This window comes from Oncorhynchus tshawytscha, unplaced genomic scaffold, assembly GCF_018296145.1.
Source record: "Oncorhynchus tshawytscha isolate Ot180627B unplaced genomic scaffold, Otsh_v2.0 Un_contig_10607_pilon_pilon, whole genome shotgun sequence".
Taxonomy (NCBI): domain Eukaryota; kingdom Metazoa; phylum Chordata; class Actinopteri; order Salmoniformes; family Salmonidae; genus Oncorhynchus; species Oncorhynchus tshawytscha.
This window is the reverse complement of record NW_024608527.1, coordinates 23,858-44,374: the sequence shown is the minus strand read 5'-3', so window position 1 is coordinate 44,374 and position 20,517 is coordinate 23,858. Positions and strand designations below refer to the sequence as shown.

The following is a 20,517-nucleotide window of genomic DNA, read 5'->3' as shown; positions in this document are numbered from 1 at the left end:
TAGCATGAAGTTTAGGTTATTAATTCGACCATTTAAAAAAAACAAGAACACATAAAACTTAAAAGCCATACATGCACATGAATAAAATCATGGAGGATAACAGACAATAAAGTCTGGGACTTATTTCCATTGTGGTCCAAGATGGCTAGACAAGATGGAACACAGTTAAACACTGTATGGCAGTGAAATAATCAAACAAAAACAAAGAAGAACATCTATCTCATCATTCCAGTTACATCAGAGTTATTCATATGGGCACAGAGGACATCAAACATCTGTTACTTTACTTTTAAAGCTGTCCAGAGAGGATGTTGTTTTATGGGCAGAGGCAACTCATTCCATTCTGAGGCTCCAGTATACAAGGAAGTACCTTTCCCAGCATTACTCCTGAACCGGTATAAGCACACATCAGAAACACCTGATCTGGTGCTGTGATTGTGTGCATCCCTAACATGAGGAAAGTAATCACTTAAATATCTGGGCGCAGGACCATAAATACTCCTATAAACCAAACCTAGTCTAATTTGGGACACCCTAGCCTCAAAAGTTTAGTTCCTGAAAGCAGCTCCTGCCTATGTGAGTACGTGGACTCACCTTCAATACTACCCTGATCAACTTATTCTGGGCGATCTGGATCTTCCCCTTCATAAGCTTAGATAAGCCCCCAAACCAGGAAGTACTAGCATAGTCAAAATGGCATTGAATGAGGGCAGTAGCTAGCACTTTCATGGAGTCCTTATCAAGCAGCTTGGACTTTCTAGCCAAAAACTTAGTCCTGTCATTAACCTTCCCTAGCACCTTATTGGCCATGCTCACACCTCCCAAGCTTCCATCAAGGATACATCCCAAGTAGCTAACAGAGGTTTTAGTAGTCAGCACCTCACCCCCCTAACTCCACTCTGATTTCAGACAACCTACACAATTTAGGTCTGGATCCAAAAATAATTGCTTCAGTTTTCCCTAAGTGCAGAGATAGCTTATTATCTCCAAGCCATTTGCTAATGTTAATAAGCTCTGTGCTAAGTATGCTCTCCAACATAGTTTTACTTTTGTGAGACACCAGTAGTGTAGAGTCATCCACATAAAGAAAAAGACAGCAAGAACAAGCATCTTTCATATCATTAATATACAATAAAAACAGCAGAGGCCCAAGCACGCTCCCCCTGCGGAACGCCACAACTCATTGGTTTTGCTTGAGACAGTGAACCATTAACCTCTATTACTTGCTCCCTTCCTGATAAATAGGACTTTACCCAGCCTAGAGGGATACTGCTTAACCCCAGTGCCTCCAGTTTGGAGACTGTATCAAAGGCCTTAGGTCAAGCAGTACCATTCCAAACAGATTTCCCTCATCAATATTTTCTGATGAAGTCAGTCAAGTAAAGTAGACATGAATCAGTGGAGTATGTTTTTCTAAAACCTGACTGAAAATCATACATTAGACCTTGTTTGTTAACATATTCAAACATTTGCTCATGTACAATTCTCCCCAGGATCTTTGATGTTACACTGAGGATAGATACAGGCCCAGGGTCAGACTTTATCCCCTTCTTATACAGAGGTATAACTTTAGCTTGTTTCATGTCCCTGGGAAAGGTGCCTTGTTCAAGAGAGAGATTAACAATATGCGTAATACAAGGGCCAATTTGCTCAGCAGAATCTATTAGAAACCTTGCAGGAATATTATCCAGGCCTGTGGCTTTGGAGCATTTAAGCTCTGCCAGCATACTGACTATTTTGGCTGTTTCTACCTTTGCAAAAGAAAAAGAGTTTGGCTGAACCCCTAACTCTACATAATACTTCTTGACTTGGTTGCTTCCATACAAACCAGAACTGGTGGGACGCTTGCTAACCAGCTTGCTGGCAACAGAAGAAAACAAAGAGTTGAATTCATTGGCAACCTCTGCTTTTTCATATACCATCTCCCCTTTGATGTTCAGTCCAATAGTGTTTAGTTTGTTTTTGGTAGTACTACTACAGCCTAGTTCCTTAAATGATTTCCAAAGCTTTTTAGGGTCATTTTTGTTTTCAATTATTTTCTCAGCAAAGTAACCCCTCTTAGCTTCATCCAACCTGCTCTGTGCTTCATTTCTGTGACGTTTATATAGGACAAAATCATGCTGCTCTTGAGAGTTCTTACATTTCTTAAAGACCTTATTCCTTGCTTGTGAAATAGTGATCAAATGAAGGTCACACATCTGTAAACCGTAAATCTATTTTTTTGAATTACGATCATGTTCCTCCATTGCATAATGGACTTATGATTATCCTGCTAAACATGATATTTAGGTCTCCAGGATAGTCCCTCCTTATCAGTGCAGATGAAGGAAAGGTAGTGATTCAGCCCATTTAGAGATGCTCCCACAGGATACTCACAAAGAAGCCGGCCCAGAAGGGGCAGGACTGTCGGACGCGGGCTGAGGATGTGAAGGCCATGCTGGTGAAGGAGAAGGCCAGGACCATGGCCCCCAGGCCCAGGTGGCACAGCCCCAGGTACAGCAGCAGTTTGGCCCCACCCTGACGGCCAGACATGCCCCGGCAGCTATCTGACCAGCCCCTAGACCCAGAGGCTGACACTACACTGCTGGAGTCTGACGGGGATGGCATGGCTGGTGTGTGTATGTGTGGAGAGTGGTGAGTCTGTGTATGTGTGCGTAGGCCTATATGCGGTGTGTGTGTGTGAGTGTGTAAGAGAGATGGAGAGTTGGTTGCTTTGAAAGAAATCACCCCCTTTTCACTTTGGCCCTGCGTTGTCAATTGGCAGATGACAAAGCCCGTTGTGCAATAATCCCCAAGGTTCGATCCTGAGACGCCACAGTGCAGTTTCCAAAAACTCTCAACTCAGAAGACTGGGCTATTTAGCATATGAAAACAGCAATAGCTGCTTAGCAGAGTGTATATGTCCTATTACATCTGCACCCCAGACAAACGTCAACATGTTCACGTGAGGAGAAAAATAAGAAAAAATACCTAGGGCTAATCCTTGAGAACCTGAATCATTTACGACACACAGCTCCGTTCCTCTGTTCTTTACTCTCCATATCTCTACCTCCCAAGGCCCATAGCATTGCGGTGGGCGGAGCCCCGAGGCCGCAGTCCTGTAGCTGCACCCGTTATTAAGCCCCAGATATCCTGTTGTTTCTACGGTAATGAGAAACGACGTGTATTGCGTAGGGCGGTGAATTGGTCTGGATCTTGTCAAGGTGACGAGGAACAAGCATCGAAACAAGGCCCGAGTTGTCCTGTCCTCACAAAAGTCCGACTACCGGACCTATCCGAAGGATGAGCGAGATAGCTCTTGATCAGATCTTAATCGGTCCGGTCGGCAAACCGTTCAGGTTAAGAAATTACTTAAATCCGTCGAAAGTAAACGTAAATAAATTATAGAAAGTACATCCTCCTTGAGCCGTCGGCACGTTTGTGCTGTTTTCATTTGCTATGCCTCCTCTTTCCATCTTTCGACTCCGTGGGAGTTTTGCGGTGGACCACACAAATTCAACCCCCTCTGTCCTCTTCTCTCTTCCCTGCAGCAGTCACGCGGGCCTCCCGTTCTGCTCGTGTATATCCCGGACATCTACCTCACTGCACCGAATTATACGTCACACACACACACACACCTCAAGCGATTTCACACACATCTGTTTCCCAAGTCAAAGAGCCTTGCTGATGATCATTCTTCTCTTTCCCGTTCACCATCACCCCATCCTCTCTCCTTCACCATAGAGGCAAAAGAAAGGAATGCCTAGTGTTTGTAAACCGACACGTCGTCATGTGACGAAAAGGCACGCCAGACGCGCGTGGAGGATGCGGCAAAGCCTGCGTGTCCTGGTGCTGATGCTGCGCGGGAGGGGCACCCACCTTCAAGGATTACTGCAGCCAGCCAATCAGATAGGATTTCACTGCACTGTGAGGCCTCCAGGAAGTTTGTAGTCCCAGGACTATAGGCAGTTGTAGTTCACTATTATACACGTCTCACACTATAGGACTGTCTGCATGTTACATTATGTTTCACTTTGGTTCCATCCTCATCTCTTATATAGGCATATACATACCAGGGGGAAGAATGGGGAGGGGCTCAACAATAACATTTATGTAAGCCATTAAAGGACACATTTTGCCCAGCTGGTATTGTCATAGTGTAAAAATGCAGCAATGCTCTTTAGGGGGCTGTTAGATTTATTCATGAAACTGTGAATGTTTGGAGAGTGGGAGACAATGCACTGATTCCTGTAAGCTGAGATACACTATTTTAGTGGGAGAGACAAGAGTGATGCACCAATATGCAATTCTCTCTGAGAAAATTAAAGTATAAGCCTACAAAACAGAAGGGTTCTTTTTGACAGTCTTTTATTGAATAGGCTAAGCATAGCGTATGTAAAATAGTATACATTGGTCATAAGATAATTGATCAGACAAGGAATGGTGGATAGGGTGAACATGTGTGTGAAGGAAAAGAGGAAAGGTGAGGGAGGGGACAGTGAGATATCAGAGTAAAAACACACAGGGTGCATCATCTCAATAGTCTGGAGTAGCTTCTTCCCCTTGTCTTCTTCCCAGAAGCCACTTTAGAGAATTGAAATGAACCCATAGAGAAGCTTGCTGCCACAGTAATGATTATGTAGTGTCTGGCATGGGAAGAGACATCATTCCTTCCTTCAGAGTAATCACTGATCTGACACGTTTGGATTGGTGAGAGTATTGAGGTGGAAGTCTTGTCCAATCACAGTACAGTAAATGATATATGGAGAGATATATTTGCAAATCTATCCAGTAGTACATCAGTGATTACCTCCAGGGGTGCATTGGACCAGGGCCCTGGTCTGTCTGAAAGAGGAAGGAAGGGTGTTTCTTTTTTAACAAAGCTGTTGAACAGGTGCATGAGATAAAAGGTCATTTTGTCTATCAGATCAGAAAGGGTCAGTTTGTCTATCAGATCAGAAAGGGTCAGTTTGTCTATCAGATCAGAAAGGGTCAGTATGTCTATCAGATCAGAAAGGGTCAGTATGTCTATCAGATCAGAAAGGGTCAGTATGTCTATCAGATCAGAAAGGGTCAGTTTGTCTATCAGATCAGAAAGGGTCAGTTTGTCTATCAGATCAGAAAGGGTCAGTTTGTCTATCAGATCAGAAAGGGTCAGTTTGTCTATCAGATCAGAAAGGGTCAGTTTGTCTATCAGATCAGAAAGGGTCAGTATGTCTATCAGATCAGAAAGGGTCAGTATGTCTATCAGATCAGAAAGGGTCAGTATGTCTATCAGATCAGAAAGGGTCAGTATGTCTATCAGATCAGAAAGGGTCAGTATGTCTATCAGATCAGAAAGGGTCAGTATGTCTATCAGATCAGAAAGGGTCAGTATGTCTATCAGCAAAAGAGAACATCTCATCCCTTTATGTCCAACTCTCATCAGCATCATTCCATCCCTGTCTCTATGACACTTGCTTTACTCATCTGTTTTTGTTCCCTTGCTTCATCTATCCATCTCATTCTCTCATCACTCCTCTCCTCTCATATTGCACTTCCCTGTCTCCCTCTTCCACATCCTCAGTCCATCCATGTACCACACTTTATGTAGTAGAAGAATAGTTTACAACAGGCACAAGCCAGATCACTCATCTTTACGTAGTGTGGAAAACAGAGGCAAAATTACAATTCAGGGTGAACTATCCCTTTAAGAGCATAATGTACCATCACCATAGTTACAGCATATAGATCTAAACTCCCGTCACACTCTAGAATGCCCCCTGTGCTCCTCCTAAACAGCTATGAGCTGCTATGAACATAGAAATAAAACAAATGGAAAGGAATGTCTGTGTGTTGTCCTAATGTACATTCTTTGGCTATGACACTGAAAAGTGATTCTATGGCAGCGGTGCACAACTCAGGTCCTCTAGGGTCCCCATTATGGTAGTAGTTACCTTTAATGTTACAGTACTACCTGCTGCTTTTTGACCTTGTCTCTCCATCAGGAACTCATTTCCATCCGAGAAGCCCAGTGATTACACTCTCGAGACAATCTACTGTTACATCAACTGTTCAATCAAAAAGCAAGAATGTGATTGGTAGTTTGACTGAAAGGTCACTTGTTAATGTTCCTGGTTAATCAAGGAAAAATAATTCCTCTGAAATAGAGAGATAGAATGAAACACAGCAGACTCTTGTTCCATTAAGGAGCTGTGCACCACTACTGTACAGTGTGAAGTCCAGAGCCATGGGATTACAGAGTTCAGCAAACTCAGGTTGGGATTTAGAATTTGATCGACCACCATGTTGGTTCCAAAAAATCTAGTTCAACAGATCATTGTAGAAGGAATTCATTTTGGAATGTTGTCTCATGGAACATGTGAAGATATGGATGGAACATGGAAGATATTTTCCTTAACTCTGTATGGCTCTGGTGGAGTGTAAACATACCATGTCAATCAGTCAGTCACCAAGACAACAAAGCCATTGCAGGAGATTGAAGACAGTTGATACAAAACATGTTTTGGGGGAAATCAAGGTGGTGTTCATCCTATTGTTTAAACAAACCACTGGATATTCCTCTGTAAAATGCCCTTGGACCACCTCAACATAGTTACATGGTCATTAAAAGTGCAATCCAGAAGTTTGCTTTCTGGTTTAAAAAGAAGTGTAGTTAGCACTTTTTAAAGGGGAGGGGGAAGTAAATGAAAACATTTATATTTTTTCAAGTCAATAGTTTATGAAAATGATCTTGTTGCCACAGGGGACAGAGAACTTGTGGATTGCGCCTTTGAAACCCTTTCCTTTGCAATAATATTGTTCCTATATGTGATAGTTCCCTCGGGCAACAAAGAGTCAGCCAGGACAGGCCAGCTCTGCCTCTACAGTAGGAGACATTTGGAGGATTTCTTCTCAGCGTTGGTGATTTTGACCTCGCGACCTGTGGGGCCCTGCTTCTTGCTGGACTTCAGTAGAATATCTCGAGCCAAAGCCATAAAAGACTACAGAGAGGCAGGAAGTGGTGGAGGGAGAGAGGGGCAGAGAAAGGGTAACAGTAGGTGAGAGGGGGTATGGGGATTATTAGGCTATGTGGCACATGTAACCTGTATGAAAAGGACAACATATCACCCATATTCCCCATGTGAAATGCATAATAAAAGGACCAGATAAAGACAGACTCTGTGATTGAATAAAGGGCATAAATATAATATCTCAAATAACATATTTATCTCACCTCATCAACATTGATGCTGGCCTTCGCACTGGTCTCAAAGAATCTGATCCCATGATCCTTTGCCAGCTGTCAACAACAGAACACAAGTGTGATTACAGCAGGATATGATGTCACTTCCCTCTCCTAATCAGCAGAGTTTATGCCACGTTCAAAACAACTGGGAACTCTTCAGGTTGAAAAGTCGGAGCTCTTCTCCCTCAATGATCCACACATCCATCCATCACTAACATCTGCACATCAGTGTCAATATCATTGAAAGAAAACACTTCATAATCAAAACAATGATCATAAAAATGGTAGAGGCTCACCTTTTCCCCCGTTTCCTTGGATACCTTCCTCTTGGCCTCAATGTCACACTTGTTAGCTAGCAACATCCGGCTGACCCCCGCTGATGCATTCTGGGGGATAAAAGATAGGAGTTGGCATCCATTTTATATTTCAATGATGTATCCCTCATCTTCTGCCCTTAGTTCTGCCTCCCCAAGCACCCTCTAGGAGAGGCTTTAATTCAGCTCTAAATTGGAGCCACATCTAACTCTTGGTTCAGATGGGGAATCATGAACTCATTTGAATATGTTCACTTTGAACTTATCTTTGTTAACTCTGCAAACAAATGTAAACATGTAAACATCATTCCATAAGACTGTCTGTCTAATGTCACTGTGCAGTCATTCCATAAGACTGTCTGTCTAGGGGTTGTTTAATGTCCTGTGCATGTCACTGTGCAGTCATTCCATAAGACTGTCTGTCTAGGGGTTGTATGATGTCACTGTGCAGTCATTCCATAAGACTGTCTGTCTAGGGGTTGTTTAATGTCAGTCATTCCATAAGACTGTCTGTCTAGGGGTTGTTTGATGTCACTGTGCAGTCATTCCATAAGACTGTCTGTCTAGGGGTTGTATGATGTCACTGTGCAGTCATTCCATAAGACTGTCTGTCTAGGGGTTGTTTAATGTCCTGTGCAGTCATTCCATAAGACTGTCTGTCTAGGGGTTGTATGATGTCACTGTGCAGTCATTCCATAAGACTGTCTGTCTAGGGGTTGTTTGATGTCACTGTGCAGTCATTCCATAAGACTGTCTGTCTAGGGGTTGTTTAATGTCACTGTGCAGTCATTCCATAAGACTGTCTGTCTAGGGGTTGTTTGATGTCCTGTGCAGTCATTCCATAAGACTGTCTGTCTAGTCATTCCATTCCAAAGACTGTCTGTCTAGGGGTTGTTTGATGTCACTGTGCAGTCATTCCATAAGACTGTCTGTCTAGGGGTTGTTTGATGTCACTGTGCAGTCATTCCATAAGACTGTCTGTCTAGGGGTTGTTTGATGTCACTGTGCAGTCATTCCATAAGACTGTCTGTCTAGGGGTTGTTTGATGTCACTGTGCAGTCATTCCATAAGACTGTCTGTCTAGGGGTTGTTTGATGTCACTGTGCAGTCATTCCATAAGACTGTCTGTCTAGGGTTGTTTGATGTCACTGTGCAGTCATTCCATAAGACTGTCTGTCTAGGGGTTGTTTAATGTCACTGTGCAGTCATTCCATAAGACTGTCTGTCTAGGGGTTGTTTAATGTCACTGTGCAGTCATTCCATAAGACTGTCTGTCTAGGGGTTGTTTAATGTCACTGTGCAGTCATTCCATAAGACTGTCTGTCTAGGGGTTGTTTAATGTCACTGTGCAGTCATTCCATAAGACTGTCTGTCTAGGGGTTGTTTGATGTCCTGTGCAGTCATTCCATAAGACTGTCTGTCTAGGGGTTGTTTAATGTCCTGTGCAGTCATTCCATAAGACTGTCTGTCTAGGGGTTGTTTAATGTCACTGTGCAGTCATTCCATAAGACTGTCTGTCTAGGGGTTGTTTAATGTCCTGTGCAGTCATTCCATAAGACTGTCTGTCTAGGGGTTGTTTGAATGTCACTGTGCAGTCATTCCATAAGACTGTCTGTCTAGGGGTTGTTTAATGTCACTGTGCAGTCATTCCATAAGACTGTCTGTCTAGGGGTTGTTTAATGTCACTGTGCAGTCATTCCATAAGACTGTCTGTCTAGGGGTTGTTTAATGTCCTGTGCAGTCATTCCATAAGACTGTCTGTCTAGGGGTTGTTTGATGTCACTGTGCAGTCATTCCATAAGACTGTCTGTCTAGGGGTTGTTTGATGTCACTGTGCAGTCATTCCATAAGACTGTCTGTCTAGGGGTTGTTTAATGTCCTGTGCAGTCATTCCATAAGACTGTCTGTCTAGGGGTTGTTTAATGTCCTGTGCAGTCATTCCATAAGACTGTCTGTCTAGGGGTTGTTTAATGTCACTGTGCAGTCATTCCATAAGACTGTCTGTCAGGGGTTGTTTAATGTCCTGTGCCATTCCATAAGACTGTCTGTCTAGGGGTTGTTTAATGTCACTGTGCAGTCATTCCATAAGACTGTCTGTCTAGGGTCATTCCATAAGACTGTTGTTTTGAATGTCACTGTGCAGTCATTCCATAAGACTGTCTGTCATTCCAAGTCAAGAGTCATGTGTCTGTCTAGGGGTTGTTTAATGTCACTGTGCAGTCATTCCATAAGACTGTCTGTCTAGGGGTTGTTTAATGTCCTGTGCAGTCATTCCATAAGACTGTCTGTCTAGGGGTTGTTTGATGTCCTGTGCAGTCATTCCATAAGACTGTCTGTCTAGGGGTTGTTTGATGTCCTGTGCAGTCATTCCATAAGACTGTCTGTCTAGGGGTTGTTTAATGTCCTGTGCAGTCATTCCATAAGACTGTCTGTCTAGGGGTTGTTTACCTGTGCAGTCTTCCATAAGACTGTCTGTCTAGTGGAAGGATTCAAGCTCTGTCTAGGGGTTGTTTAATGTCCTGTGCAGTCATTCCATAAGACTGTCTGTCTAGGGGTTGTTTAATGTCCTGTGCAGTCATTCCATAAGACTGTCTGTCTAGGGGTTGTTTGATGTCACTGTGCCATTCCATAAGACTGTCTGTCAAGGGGTTGTTTAATGTCACTGTGCAGTCATTCCATAAGACTGTCTGTCTAGGGGTTGTTTAATGTCCTGTGCAGTCATTCCATAAGACTGTCTGTCTAGGGGTTGTTTGATGTCACTGTGCAGTCATTCCATGTGTCTGTCAGGGGTTGTTTGATGTCACTGTGCAGTCATTTCCTGTCTGTCTAGGGGTTGTTTAATGTCCTGTGCAGTCATTCCATAAGACTGTCTGCCCTGTGCAGTCATTCCTTGTCTGTCTAGGGGTTGTTTATGTCAACAGTCAGCCTGTCGTCCAGTCTTCCATAAGACTGTCCCTGTTGTTTGATGTCACAGTCATTCCATAAGACTGTCTGTCTAGGGGTTGTTTAATGTCACTGTGCAGTCATTCCATAAGCCCTGTTGTTTGATGTCACTGTGCAGTCATTCCATAAGACTGTCTGTCTAGGGGTTGTTTGCCCTGTGCAGTCATTTCATAAGACTGTCTGTCTAGGGGTTGTTTAATGTCCTGTGCAGTCATTCCATAAGACTGTCTGTCTAGGGGTTGCCCCTGTGCAGTCATTCCAGTCAGACTGTCTGTCTAGTTGTGTGCAGTCCCTGTCAACAGTCAGTCCTGTGCAGTCATTCCATAAGACTGTCTGTCAACAGTCAGCCTTCTGTCTAGGGGTTGCCCTGTCAGTCATTCAGCCTTCGTGTTTGCCCTTCAAGACTGTCAGTCAGCCTTTGTTTAATGTCACTGTGCAGTCATTCCATAAGACTGTCTGTCAGGGGTTGTTTGATGTCAGTGCAGTCATTCCATAAGACCTGTCGTTGTTTAATGTCCTGTGCAGTCATTCCATAAGTGTTGTCCCTGTGCAGTCATTCCAGTCAGCCTGTGCGTGTTCTGCCCTGTCAGTCACAGTCAGCCTTCGTCATTCCATAAGACTGTCCCTGTGCAGTCATTCCATAAGACTGTCAACAGTCAGCCTTGTCTGTCTAGTTGTTTAATGTCCTGTCAGTCAGTCAGCCTGTCTAGTTGTTTTGTCCTGTCAACAGTCAGACTGTCTGTCTAGTTGTTTGTCCCTGTCAACAGTCAGCTGTTCTGTTTCTTGATGTCACTGTCAATTCCATAAGTGAGGTCCTTCGTGTGTTTCCTGACTGTCAACAGTCAGCTACATCATCTGTCTCGTGTTTCCCATCACTCCATAAGTCAACAGTCAGCCTTCTGTGTTTTCCCTGTCCAGTCAGCCTTTCAAAGTGTTTCTGTCAACAGTCAGCCTTCGTGTTTAATGTTTTCCCTGTCAACAGTCAGCCTTCGTGTTGCCCTTTGTTTCCCTGTCAACAGTCAGCCTTCTGTCCTCGTGTTTTTCCCTGTCAACAGTCAGCCTTCGTGTTTTTCCCTGTCAACAGTCAGCCTTCGTGTTTTTCCCTGTCAACAGTCAGCCTTCGTGTTTTTGTCAACAGTCAGCCTTCGTGTTTTCCCTGTCAACAGTCAGCCTTCGTGTTTTTCCCTGTCAACAGTCAGCCTTCGTGTTTTGTCAACAGTCAGCCTTCGTGTTTTTCCTGTCAACAGTCAGCCTTCGTGTTTTGTCCCAGCCTGTCAACAGTCAGCCTTCGTGTTTTCCCTGTCAACAGTCAGCCTTCGTGTTTTCCCTGTCAACAGTCAGCCTTCGTGTTTTCCCTGTCAACAGTCAGCCTTCGTGTTTTCCCTGTCAACAGTCAGCCTTCGTGTTTTCCCTGTCAACAGTCAGCCTTCGTGTTTTTCCCTGTCAACAGTCAGCCTTCAGTTTTCCCTGTCAACAGTCAGCCTTCGTGTTTTCCTGTCAACAGTCAGCCTTCGTGTTTTCCCTGTCAACAGTCAGCCTTCGTGTTTTTCCCTGTCAACAGTCAGCCTTCGTGTTTTTCCTGTCAACAGTCAGCCTTCGTGTTTTCCTGTCAACAGTCAGCCTTCGTGTTTTTCCCTGTCAACAGTCAGCCTTCGTGTTTTCCTGTCAACAGTCAGCCTTCGTGTTTTCCCAGCCTGTCAACAGTCAGCCTTCGTGTTTTTCCTGTCAACAGTCAGCCTTCGTGTTTTTCCCTGTCAACAGTCAGCCTTCGTGTTTTCCTGTCAACAGTCAGCCTTCGTGTTTTCCCTGTCAACAGTCAGCCTTCGTGTTTTCCCTGTCAACAGTCAGCCTTCGTGTTTTCCCTGTCAACAGTCAGCCTTCGTGTTTTTCCTGTCAACAGTCAGCCTTCGTGTTTTTCCTGTCAACAGTCAGCCTTCGTGTTTTCCCTGTCAACAGTCAGCCTTCGTCAGCCTTGCCCTGTCAACAGTCAGCCTTCGTGTTGCCCTGTCAACAGTCAGCCTTCGTGTTGCCCTGTCAACAGTCAGCCTTCGTGTTTTCCCTGTCAACAGTCAGCCTTCGTGTTTCCCTGTCAACAGTCAGCCTTCGTGTTGCCCTGTCAACAGTCAGCCTTCGTGTTGCCCTGTCAACAGTCAGCCTTCAGTCAGCCTTGCCCAACAGTCAGCCTTCGTGTTGCCCTGTCAACAGTCAGCCTTCGTGTTGCCCTGTCAACAGTCAGCCTTCGTGTTGCCCTGTCAACAGTCAGCCTTCGTGTTGCCCTGTCAACAGTCAGCCTTCGTGTTTCCCTGTCAACAGTCAGCCTTCGTGTTTCCCTGTCAACAGTCAGCCTTCGTGTTTCCCTGTCAACAGTCAGCCTTCGTGTTCCCTGTCAACAGTCAGCCTTCGTGTTGCCCTGTCAACAGTCAGCCTTCGTGTTACCCTGTCAACAGTCAGCCTTCGTGTTTCCCTGTCAACAGTCAGCCTGTGTTTCCCTGTCAACAGTCAGCCTGTGTTTCCCTGTCAACAGTCAGCCTGTGTTTCCCTGTCAACAGTCAGCCTGTGTTCCCCTGTCAACAGTCAGCCTGTGTTCCCCTGTCAACAGTCAGCCTGTGTTCCCCTGTCAACAGTCAGCCTGTGTTCCCCTGTCAACAGTCAGCCTGTGTTCCCCTGTCAACAGTCAGCCTGTGTTTCCCTGTCAACAGTCAGCCTGTGCTTCCCTGTCAACAGTCAGCCTGTGTTTCCCTGTCAACAGTCAGCCTGTGTTTCCCTGTCAGTCAGCCTGTGTTTCCCTGTCAACAGTCAGCCTGTGTTTCCCTGTCACCTCCTTGATGCTCTTCATCCAGTTCTGAATGTTCTCGTAGGACTTCTCGTCTGTGATGTCATACACCAGGATGATGCCCTGAGAGATCACGGGAGACATGAGTCAGACAAAAATAAAACATTGTGCAATTCAAAATCAACCTGATGATTGTAAGAAATGTGATACTAATAGTTCCAGTCATAACCTTACACCCATAATGTTCTCTCATATCTACAAAGGTGAAGAGAGAGAGAAGGCCCGTTTATGCCTGGTGCTAAGATGCCCCTTTGTCCTGATCTTGTCCACATTCTGATTGTGCTCAGTTTTAGACAGGTGTAGATGATTAAATCACTTGTGATCTGATTGAGAGAGAGTTGAGAGACTCACCATAGCTCCTCTGTAGTAGGCTGTAGTGATGGTCTTAAACCTCTCCTGCCCTGCTGTGTCCCTGAAAACAGAATACATTAGGAAAATGTTTCACCTTCTTCAAAAAGTAGCTCTTTGAACAACCTGGAGTACAGATGTAGGATCTTAATTTGAGCCAGTTTGCTATAACAGGAAAATAATACTGCAGCAAAAGGAAATGTGAATTATTATGTGGATTATAATTAATGGACATTTTTGTAGGGGTTGATACATTTTCCATAAGGGTAAATCAAGTCTGAAAGTGGAAATTACACATTTTAGAACCCTTTTTAAAAATCAAATGCACTACAAGTTTGCATTTCATGCTTTGCAGGAAGATTCTCAGCAACAAAAGCATGATCAAATTAAGATCCTACATCTGTAGTAAGCACTGAAACTACTGCAGATGTGTCTGTGTTGGCAGTTGGTGGCTGTTCTTTCTCTACACATTTCCTGTTTTTCTAACGCAGCACCCAATTGAAAGAGTACACTGTTTACACATACATATCCAGAGCCATACAGCCTTCACACACGTGTGTTCAGCACATCATTTATCCACGCTTCTGCAAAAACATTACGCTATGGTCACACTAATGTTCTCACAGCACAGAACGTAGAAGTTCCCCACCTACACACTGAGCTATGGTCAGCAAAGGAGGTTGGTGGCACCTTAAATTGGGGAGGACAGGCTTGTTCTAATGACTGGAGCGGAATAAGTGGAACGGTAACAAATACATCAAACACATGGTTTCCATGGTTTCCAGGTGTTTTGGTGCCATTCCATTTGCTCCGTTCATGCCATTCTCCCCTCAGCAGCCTCCTGTGATGGTCAGTACGGCATATCCCCCCCCCTAACGGCTCAAGTCAGGATTTGGGGAGGTTAACCTGATCCTGTATCAAAGGACAACTTCTACCAGGGGTGTGGAATGCACAGAGATGAGACATGCGCATGTTTTATGCCAATTCAATAAACTCTTTATGGCTGCTTCAGACTTCATGTCTGACTTTATGATAACTCACTGGCATTCACTGACAGATAAAACATAGGTGAAGTCATAGCCTACACCAAAGGCCTTGCCAGTCAATGTCTCAGTGTACTCAGTGACATATGCCAGATATACACTATATATAAAAAGTATGTGGACATCTCTTCTAAAATTAGTGGGTTCGGCTATTTCAGCCACACCCATTGCTGACAGGTGTATAAAAATTGAGCACACCACCATGCAATCTCCATCGACAAACATTGGCAGTAGAATGGCCTTACTGAAGAGCTCAGTGACTTTCAACGTGGCACCGTCATAGGATGCAACCTTTTCTACAAGTCAGTTCGTGCTAGAACTGCCCAAGTCAACTGTAAGTGCTGTTATTGTGAAGTGGAAACGTCTAGGAGCAACAACGGCTCAGCCATGAAGTGGTAGGCCACAAAAGCTCACTGAACGGGACTGCAGAGTGCTGAAGCACATACTATGTAAAAATTGTCTGTTGTAACACTCACTACCAAGTTCCAAACTGCCTCTGCATAAGAACTGTTCATCGGGAGCTTGATGAAATGGGTTTCCATGGCCGAACAGACTCACACAAGCCTAAGATCTCCATGCGTAATGCCAAGCGTTAGCTAGAGTGGTGTAAAGCTCGCTGCCATTGGACTCTGGAGCAGTGGAAACATGTTCTTTGGAGTGATGAATCACGCTTTACCATCTGGCAGTCCAACCGACAAATCTGGGTTTGGCAGATGCCACGACAAAGCTACCTGCCCCAATGCATAGTGCCAACTGTACAGTTTGGTAGAGGAGGAATAATGATCTGGGGCTGTTTTTCGTGGTTCGGGTTAGGCCCCTTAGTACCAGTGAAGGGAAATCTTAACACTACAGCAAACAATGACATTTTGGACGATTCTGTGATTCCAACTTTGTGGCAACAGTTTGGGGAAGGCCCTTTCCTGTTTCAGCATGACAAAGCCCCCATGCACAAATCCAGGTCCATACAAAAATGGTTTGTCGAGATTGGTGTGTTAGCACTTGACTGGCCTGCACAGAGCCCTGACATCAACCCCATATGAATGCCCATGAATATGGAATGATATGTTCAACAAACAGGTGCCCGCCCACATGCTTTTGGTCACCGCAAGCCTACCAGACGAGCTAAATGCCTTTTATGCTCGCTTCGAGGCAAGCAACACTGAAGCATGCATGAGAGCACCAGCTGTTCCGGATGACTGTATGATCACGCTATCTGTAGCCGATGTGAGCAAGACCTTTAAACAGGTCAACATTCACAAGGCCGCAGGGACAGATGGATTACCAGGACGTGTACTCAAAGCATTACCAACTGGCAAGTGTCTTCACTGACATTTTCAACCTCTCCCTGGCCGAGTCTGTAATACTTACACGTTTCAAAACAGACCACCATAGTCCCTGTGACCAAGAAAGCGAAGGTAACCTGCCTACATGATTACCGCCCCGTAGCACTCACTTCGGTAGCCATGAAGTGCTTTGAAAGGTCATGGCTCATATCAACACCATCATGCCAGAAACCTTGGACTCACTCCAATTTGCATACCACCTTAACAGATCCACAGTTGATGCAATTTCTATTGCACTCCACACTGCCCTTTCCCACCTGGACAAATGGAACACATATGTGAGAATGCTGTTCATTGACTACAGCTCAGCGTTCAAAACCAGTGCCCAAAAAAGCTAATCACTAGCTAAGGACCCTGGGAATAAACACCTCCATCTGCAACTGGATCCTGGACTTCCTGACAGGCCACCCCCAGGTGGTAAGGGTAGGCAACAACACATCTGCCATGTTGATCCGCAACACTGGGGCCCATGTTGAGTCCCCTCCTGCACTCCCTGTTCACCCACGACTGCGTGGCCAAGCACGACTCCAACACCATCATTAAGTTTGCTGACGACACAATAGTGGTAGGCCTGATCACCAACAACGATGAGACAGCCTATTAGGGAAGAGTTCAGAGACCTGGCAGTGTGGTGCCAGAGTAACAACCTCTCTCTCAATGTGAGCAAGACAAAGGAGCTGATCGTGGACTATAGGAAAAGGAGGGCCGAACAGGCCCCCAAAAACATTGATGGGACTGAAGTGGAGCGGGTTGAGAGTTTCAAGTTCCCTGGGGTCCACATCACCAACAAACTATCATGGTCCAAACACACCAAGACAATTGTGAAGAGGGCACGACAACACCTTTTCGGCATGGGTCCCCAGATCCTCAATAAGTTCTACAGCTTCACCCTCGGGCAGCAGGTAGCCTAGTGGTTAGAGCGTTGGACTTGTAACTGAAAGGTTGCACGATCAAATCCCGAGGTGACAAAAATCCAGAGGTAAAAATCTGTCATTCTGCCCCTGAACAAGGCAGTTAACCTTCTGTTCCTAGGCCGTCTTTGAAAATAAGAATTTGTTCTTAACTGACATGCCTAGTTAAATAAAGGTAAAATAAAAAAATCAAGAGCATCTTGACCAGTTGCATCACCGCTTGGTATGGCAACTACTCAGCATCTGACCGTAAAGCACTACAAAGGGTAGTGTGTACAGCCCAGTACATCACTGGGGCCAAGTTTGCTGGCATCCAGGACCTCTATACTAGGCGCTGTCAGAGGAAGGCCCAAAATATTGTCAACAACTCCAGTCACCCCAGTCATAGACTGTTCTCTCTGCTACTGCAAGGCAAGCGGTACCGGAGCACCAAGTCTAGGACCAAAAGGCTCCTTAACAGCTTCTACCCCCGAATCATAAGACTGCTGAACAATTAATCAAATGGCCACCAGGACTATTTACATTGTCCCCCTACATTTCTTGAACTCCATTGTTGGTTAAGGGCTTGTCAGTAAGCCCTTCACGGTAAGGGCGACACCTGTTGTATTTGGCACATGTGACAAATACAATTTGATTTGTAGTGTATATTGCAGCTATTTCATACTGGGTTGCATGCCTTTAGTCTAACACCACAAATAAAATCACAATCTTACATTCTTAAGGTCTTGTACTACAATCAGTTGTGGTGACCCTTTGAGTGACATTTGGACAGAAAACCCTGTCATAAACAGTTGGTTGTTTTGTAAAAGGGACCCTCTTTCCTCTGAGAAAGAGAAGTAGACATTTAACACACGGGAGTTGAATAAAATCTGTGAAACTGTCATCACCTTAGAGAGCAGCAAACAGTAGTCAAATGGAAACAGTAGTCCTAAATGGTTTCCTAAATGGAAACAGTAGTTAAATGGAAACAGTAGTCCTAAATGGAAACAGTAGTCCTACATGGAAACAGTAGTCCTACATGGAAACAGTAGTCTAAATGGAAACAGTAGTCCTCTGGAAACAGTAAAATGGAAACAGTAGTCCTAGTGGAAACAGTAGTCCTACGTGGAAACAGTAGTCCATGGAAACAGTAGTCCTAAGTGGAAACAGTAGTCCTACATGAAACAGTAGAATAAAAGTAGTCTGGAAACAGTAGTCCTACATGGAAACAGTAGTCCTACATGGAAACAGTAGTCCCATGGAAACAGTAGTCATCATGGAAACAGTAGTCTAAATGGAGTAGTCCTAGGAAACAGTAGTCAAACAGTAGTCCTAAATGGAAACAGTAGTCCTAAATGGAAACAGTAGTCCTAAATGGAAACAGTAGTCCTAATGGAAACAGTAGTCCTAAATGAAACAGTAGTCCTAAATGGAAACAGTAGTCCTAAATGGAAACAGTAGTCCTACATGGAAACAGTAGTCCTAAATGGAAACAGTAGTCCTACATGGAAACAGTAGTCCAGTAAATGGAAACAGTAGTCCTAAATGGAAACAGTAGTCCTAAATGGAAACAGTAGTCCTAATGGAAACAGTGGAAACAGTAGTCCTACATGGAAACAGTAGTCCTACATGGAAACAGTAGTCCTAAATGGAAACATGGAAACAGTAGTCCTAGTCATGGAAACAGTAGTCCTAAATGGAAACATGTCCTAATGAAACAGTAGTCCTAAATGGAAACAGTAGTCTACATGGAAACAGTAGTCCTACATGGAAACAGTAGTCCTACATGGAAACAGTAGTCCTACATGGAAACAGTAGTCCTACATGGAAACAGTAGTCCTACATGGAAACAGTAGTCCTAAATGGAAACAGTAGTCCTACATGGAAACAGTAGTCCTAAATGGACCTTTCATTCTGTCTTTGCCTGGATCCTCTTCTCTTACCAGACTTGCAGTTTGACTTTCTTTCCCTCCACGTCTATCGTCTTTACTTTAAAGTCGATGCCTGAAGAAAGGATGGGAGGATGACAGAGAGAGGGGAGGGAGGAGGTCGACAGGAAGGGAGGGAAGGCAATGAGTTAAATTCCCACACACATTGCAGCAAATATAGGTCATGCCAATTAAACCATTTTGAGATGAACAGAGGGTGAGACAGGCATTCTTAATTCATCAAACCTTCACTGGGATAGTAAAGTCTGTCTAGCTCTGCCCCATTCTACCATATATATATATATATATATATATATTACACACACAGTCTCTGGGTTTGTTATTGTCTGGGTTTCCTGCAGGACAGGGACGGAGAGAGAGGACAGAGAAGATGGGCGTCTTAAACTGTGAATTCCAAGGGAGGACAACCATTTTTCTGATAATGAGAGACTGAAAAGAGATAGGAGGAATGGGGGTGGGTGGACCCTCTGGGTAAAGTGAGGGAGGGGAGAGGGGGATATGGAGAAGATATAGAAACAGCAGCACAGCAACAATATAGGTGAACTACAATAGGGATATCAGACTGAGATATAGGAAGACAGCGATAGAGACGTGTAGAGACATGAACACAGCAAAACTGGAAACGTGAGATAACTGCGTGGTGAAAGTGATAAGAACGTGGCATTATATGTTGCTGACATAATGGTGCCTATATCAGCAATGACAAATTGAAAGGGTTGCTGAATATTTTGGGGCCGATTAGGCTATAGCCGATTAAATGAGATTTCGTAGAGCTAGGCTACATACCGATAGTTGATATGTAGGTTGAGTTGAAGTTGTCCTCAGCAAATCGAATAATCAGACATGTTTTCCCCACTCCACTATCTCCGATGAGTAATAATTTGAAAAGGAAGTCGTACTTCTTCGCCATAATGTCTTTCAAAGTTTTTGGTGAATTATCAGAAACTATGACCCTTTACAAAACCAGTACACTTTCCAATGTTCTTCTTACACTTATTTGTAACGTTTAAGAGGTTAAGAAATGCCTTAAAAGTATTGCTCAACATACACGAAGGTCAAAATCACACTCTCATTTCTCCTGGGGAGTTTCTGCTTTTCTTCAGCATAAAATCCGCTTGTTTTCCCTTTCCCTTGAAAACGGTCACCGGTAAATTACGGTTCTCCCCCAATCTCTCTTTTGGTCGGAGAAAAATAAAACAGAACGCCACAAGTTACAAAACGAAAGTTGGAACAAAAGCTTCTGCACTTCAATGGGCTATACAATTCTACAGCGCCACAAAGCTTTGTTAAAATCCATTTATCAAGCCAAAATGTCAAGTTATTTTCTTCCAAAGGCCGATTAACATACATCCATTCCACACAGACAGGGCTACGTTTTCGCTCAAAAACTTTCTCCTGCCGAAGTTCACGTAGGATTACGTAGAGAGGGAGGGGTTCAGTTATTACAGTGGAGGGAACAGACTGAAATGGGACAGCAGGAATGGCTGATACTGCTTATAGACAGCAGAGGGCGCTCGACCATATGAATAAAGTCTTAGCTGTGTGAAAGAGACCCATGTACTGAAATAAGTCACAATATCTCTGTATACGTGTATCCTTAGTACCATATTTCTTTTCGTCGATACAACAACGAGTAACAAACAGGAT

At 44.2% G+C, this 20,517-nt stretch overlaps 1 protein-coding gene across 1 annotated transcript; it reads right to left on the bottom strand.

Moving 5' to 3' along the window:
* Positions 1-6,678: 6,678 nt before the first annotated feature.
* LOC121843595 (ras-related protein Rab-13) lies at positions 6,679-20,288 on the bottom strand. The gene is made up of 7 exons (XM_042313324.1): positions 19,657-20,288; positions 18,865-18,925; positions 13,649-13,709; positions 13,283-13,360; positions 7,504-7,593; positions 7,196-7,261; positions 6,679-6,962 (listed from the first exon to the last, which is right to left on the bottom strand). The coding sequence occupies exons 1-7, from the start codon at positions 19,778-19,780 to the stop codon at positions 6,843-6,845; spliced, it is 600 nt and encodes a 199-aa protein (XP_042169258.1). The 5' UTR covers positions 19,781-20,288; the 3' UTR covers positions 6,679-6,842.
* Positions 20,289-20,517: the final 229 nt, after the last annotated feature.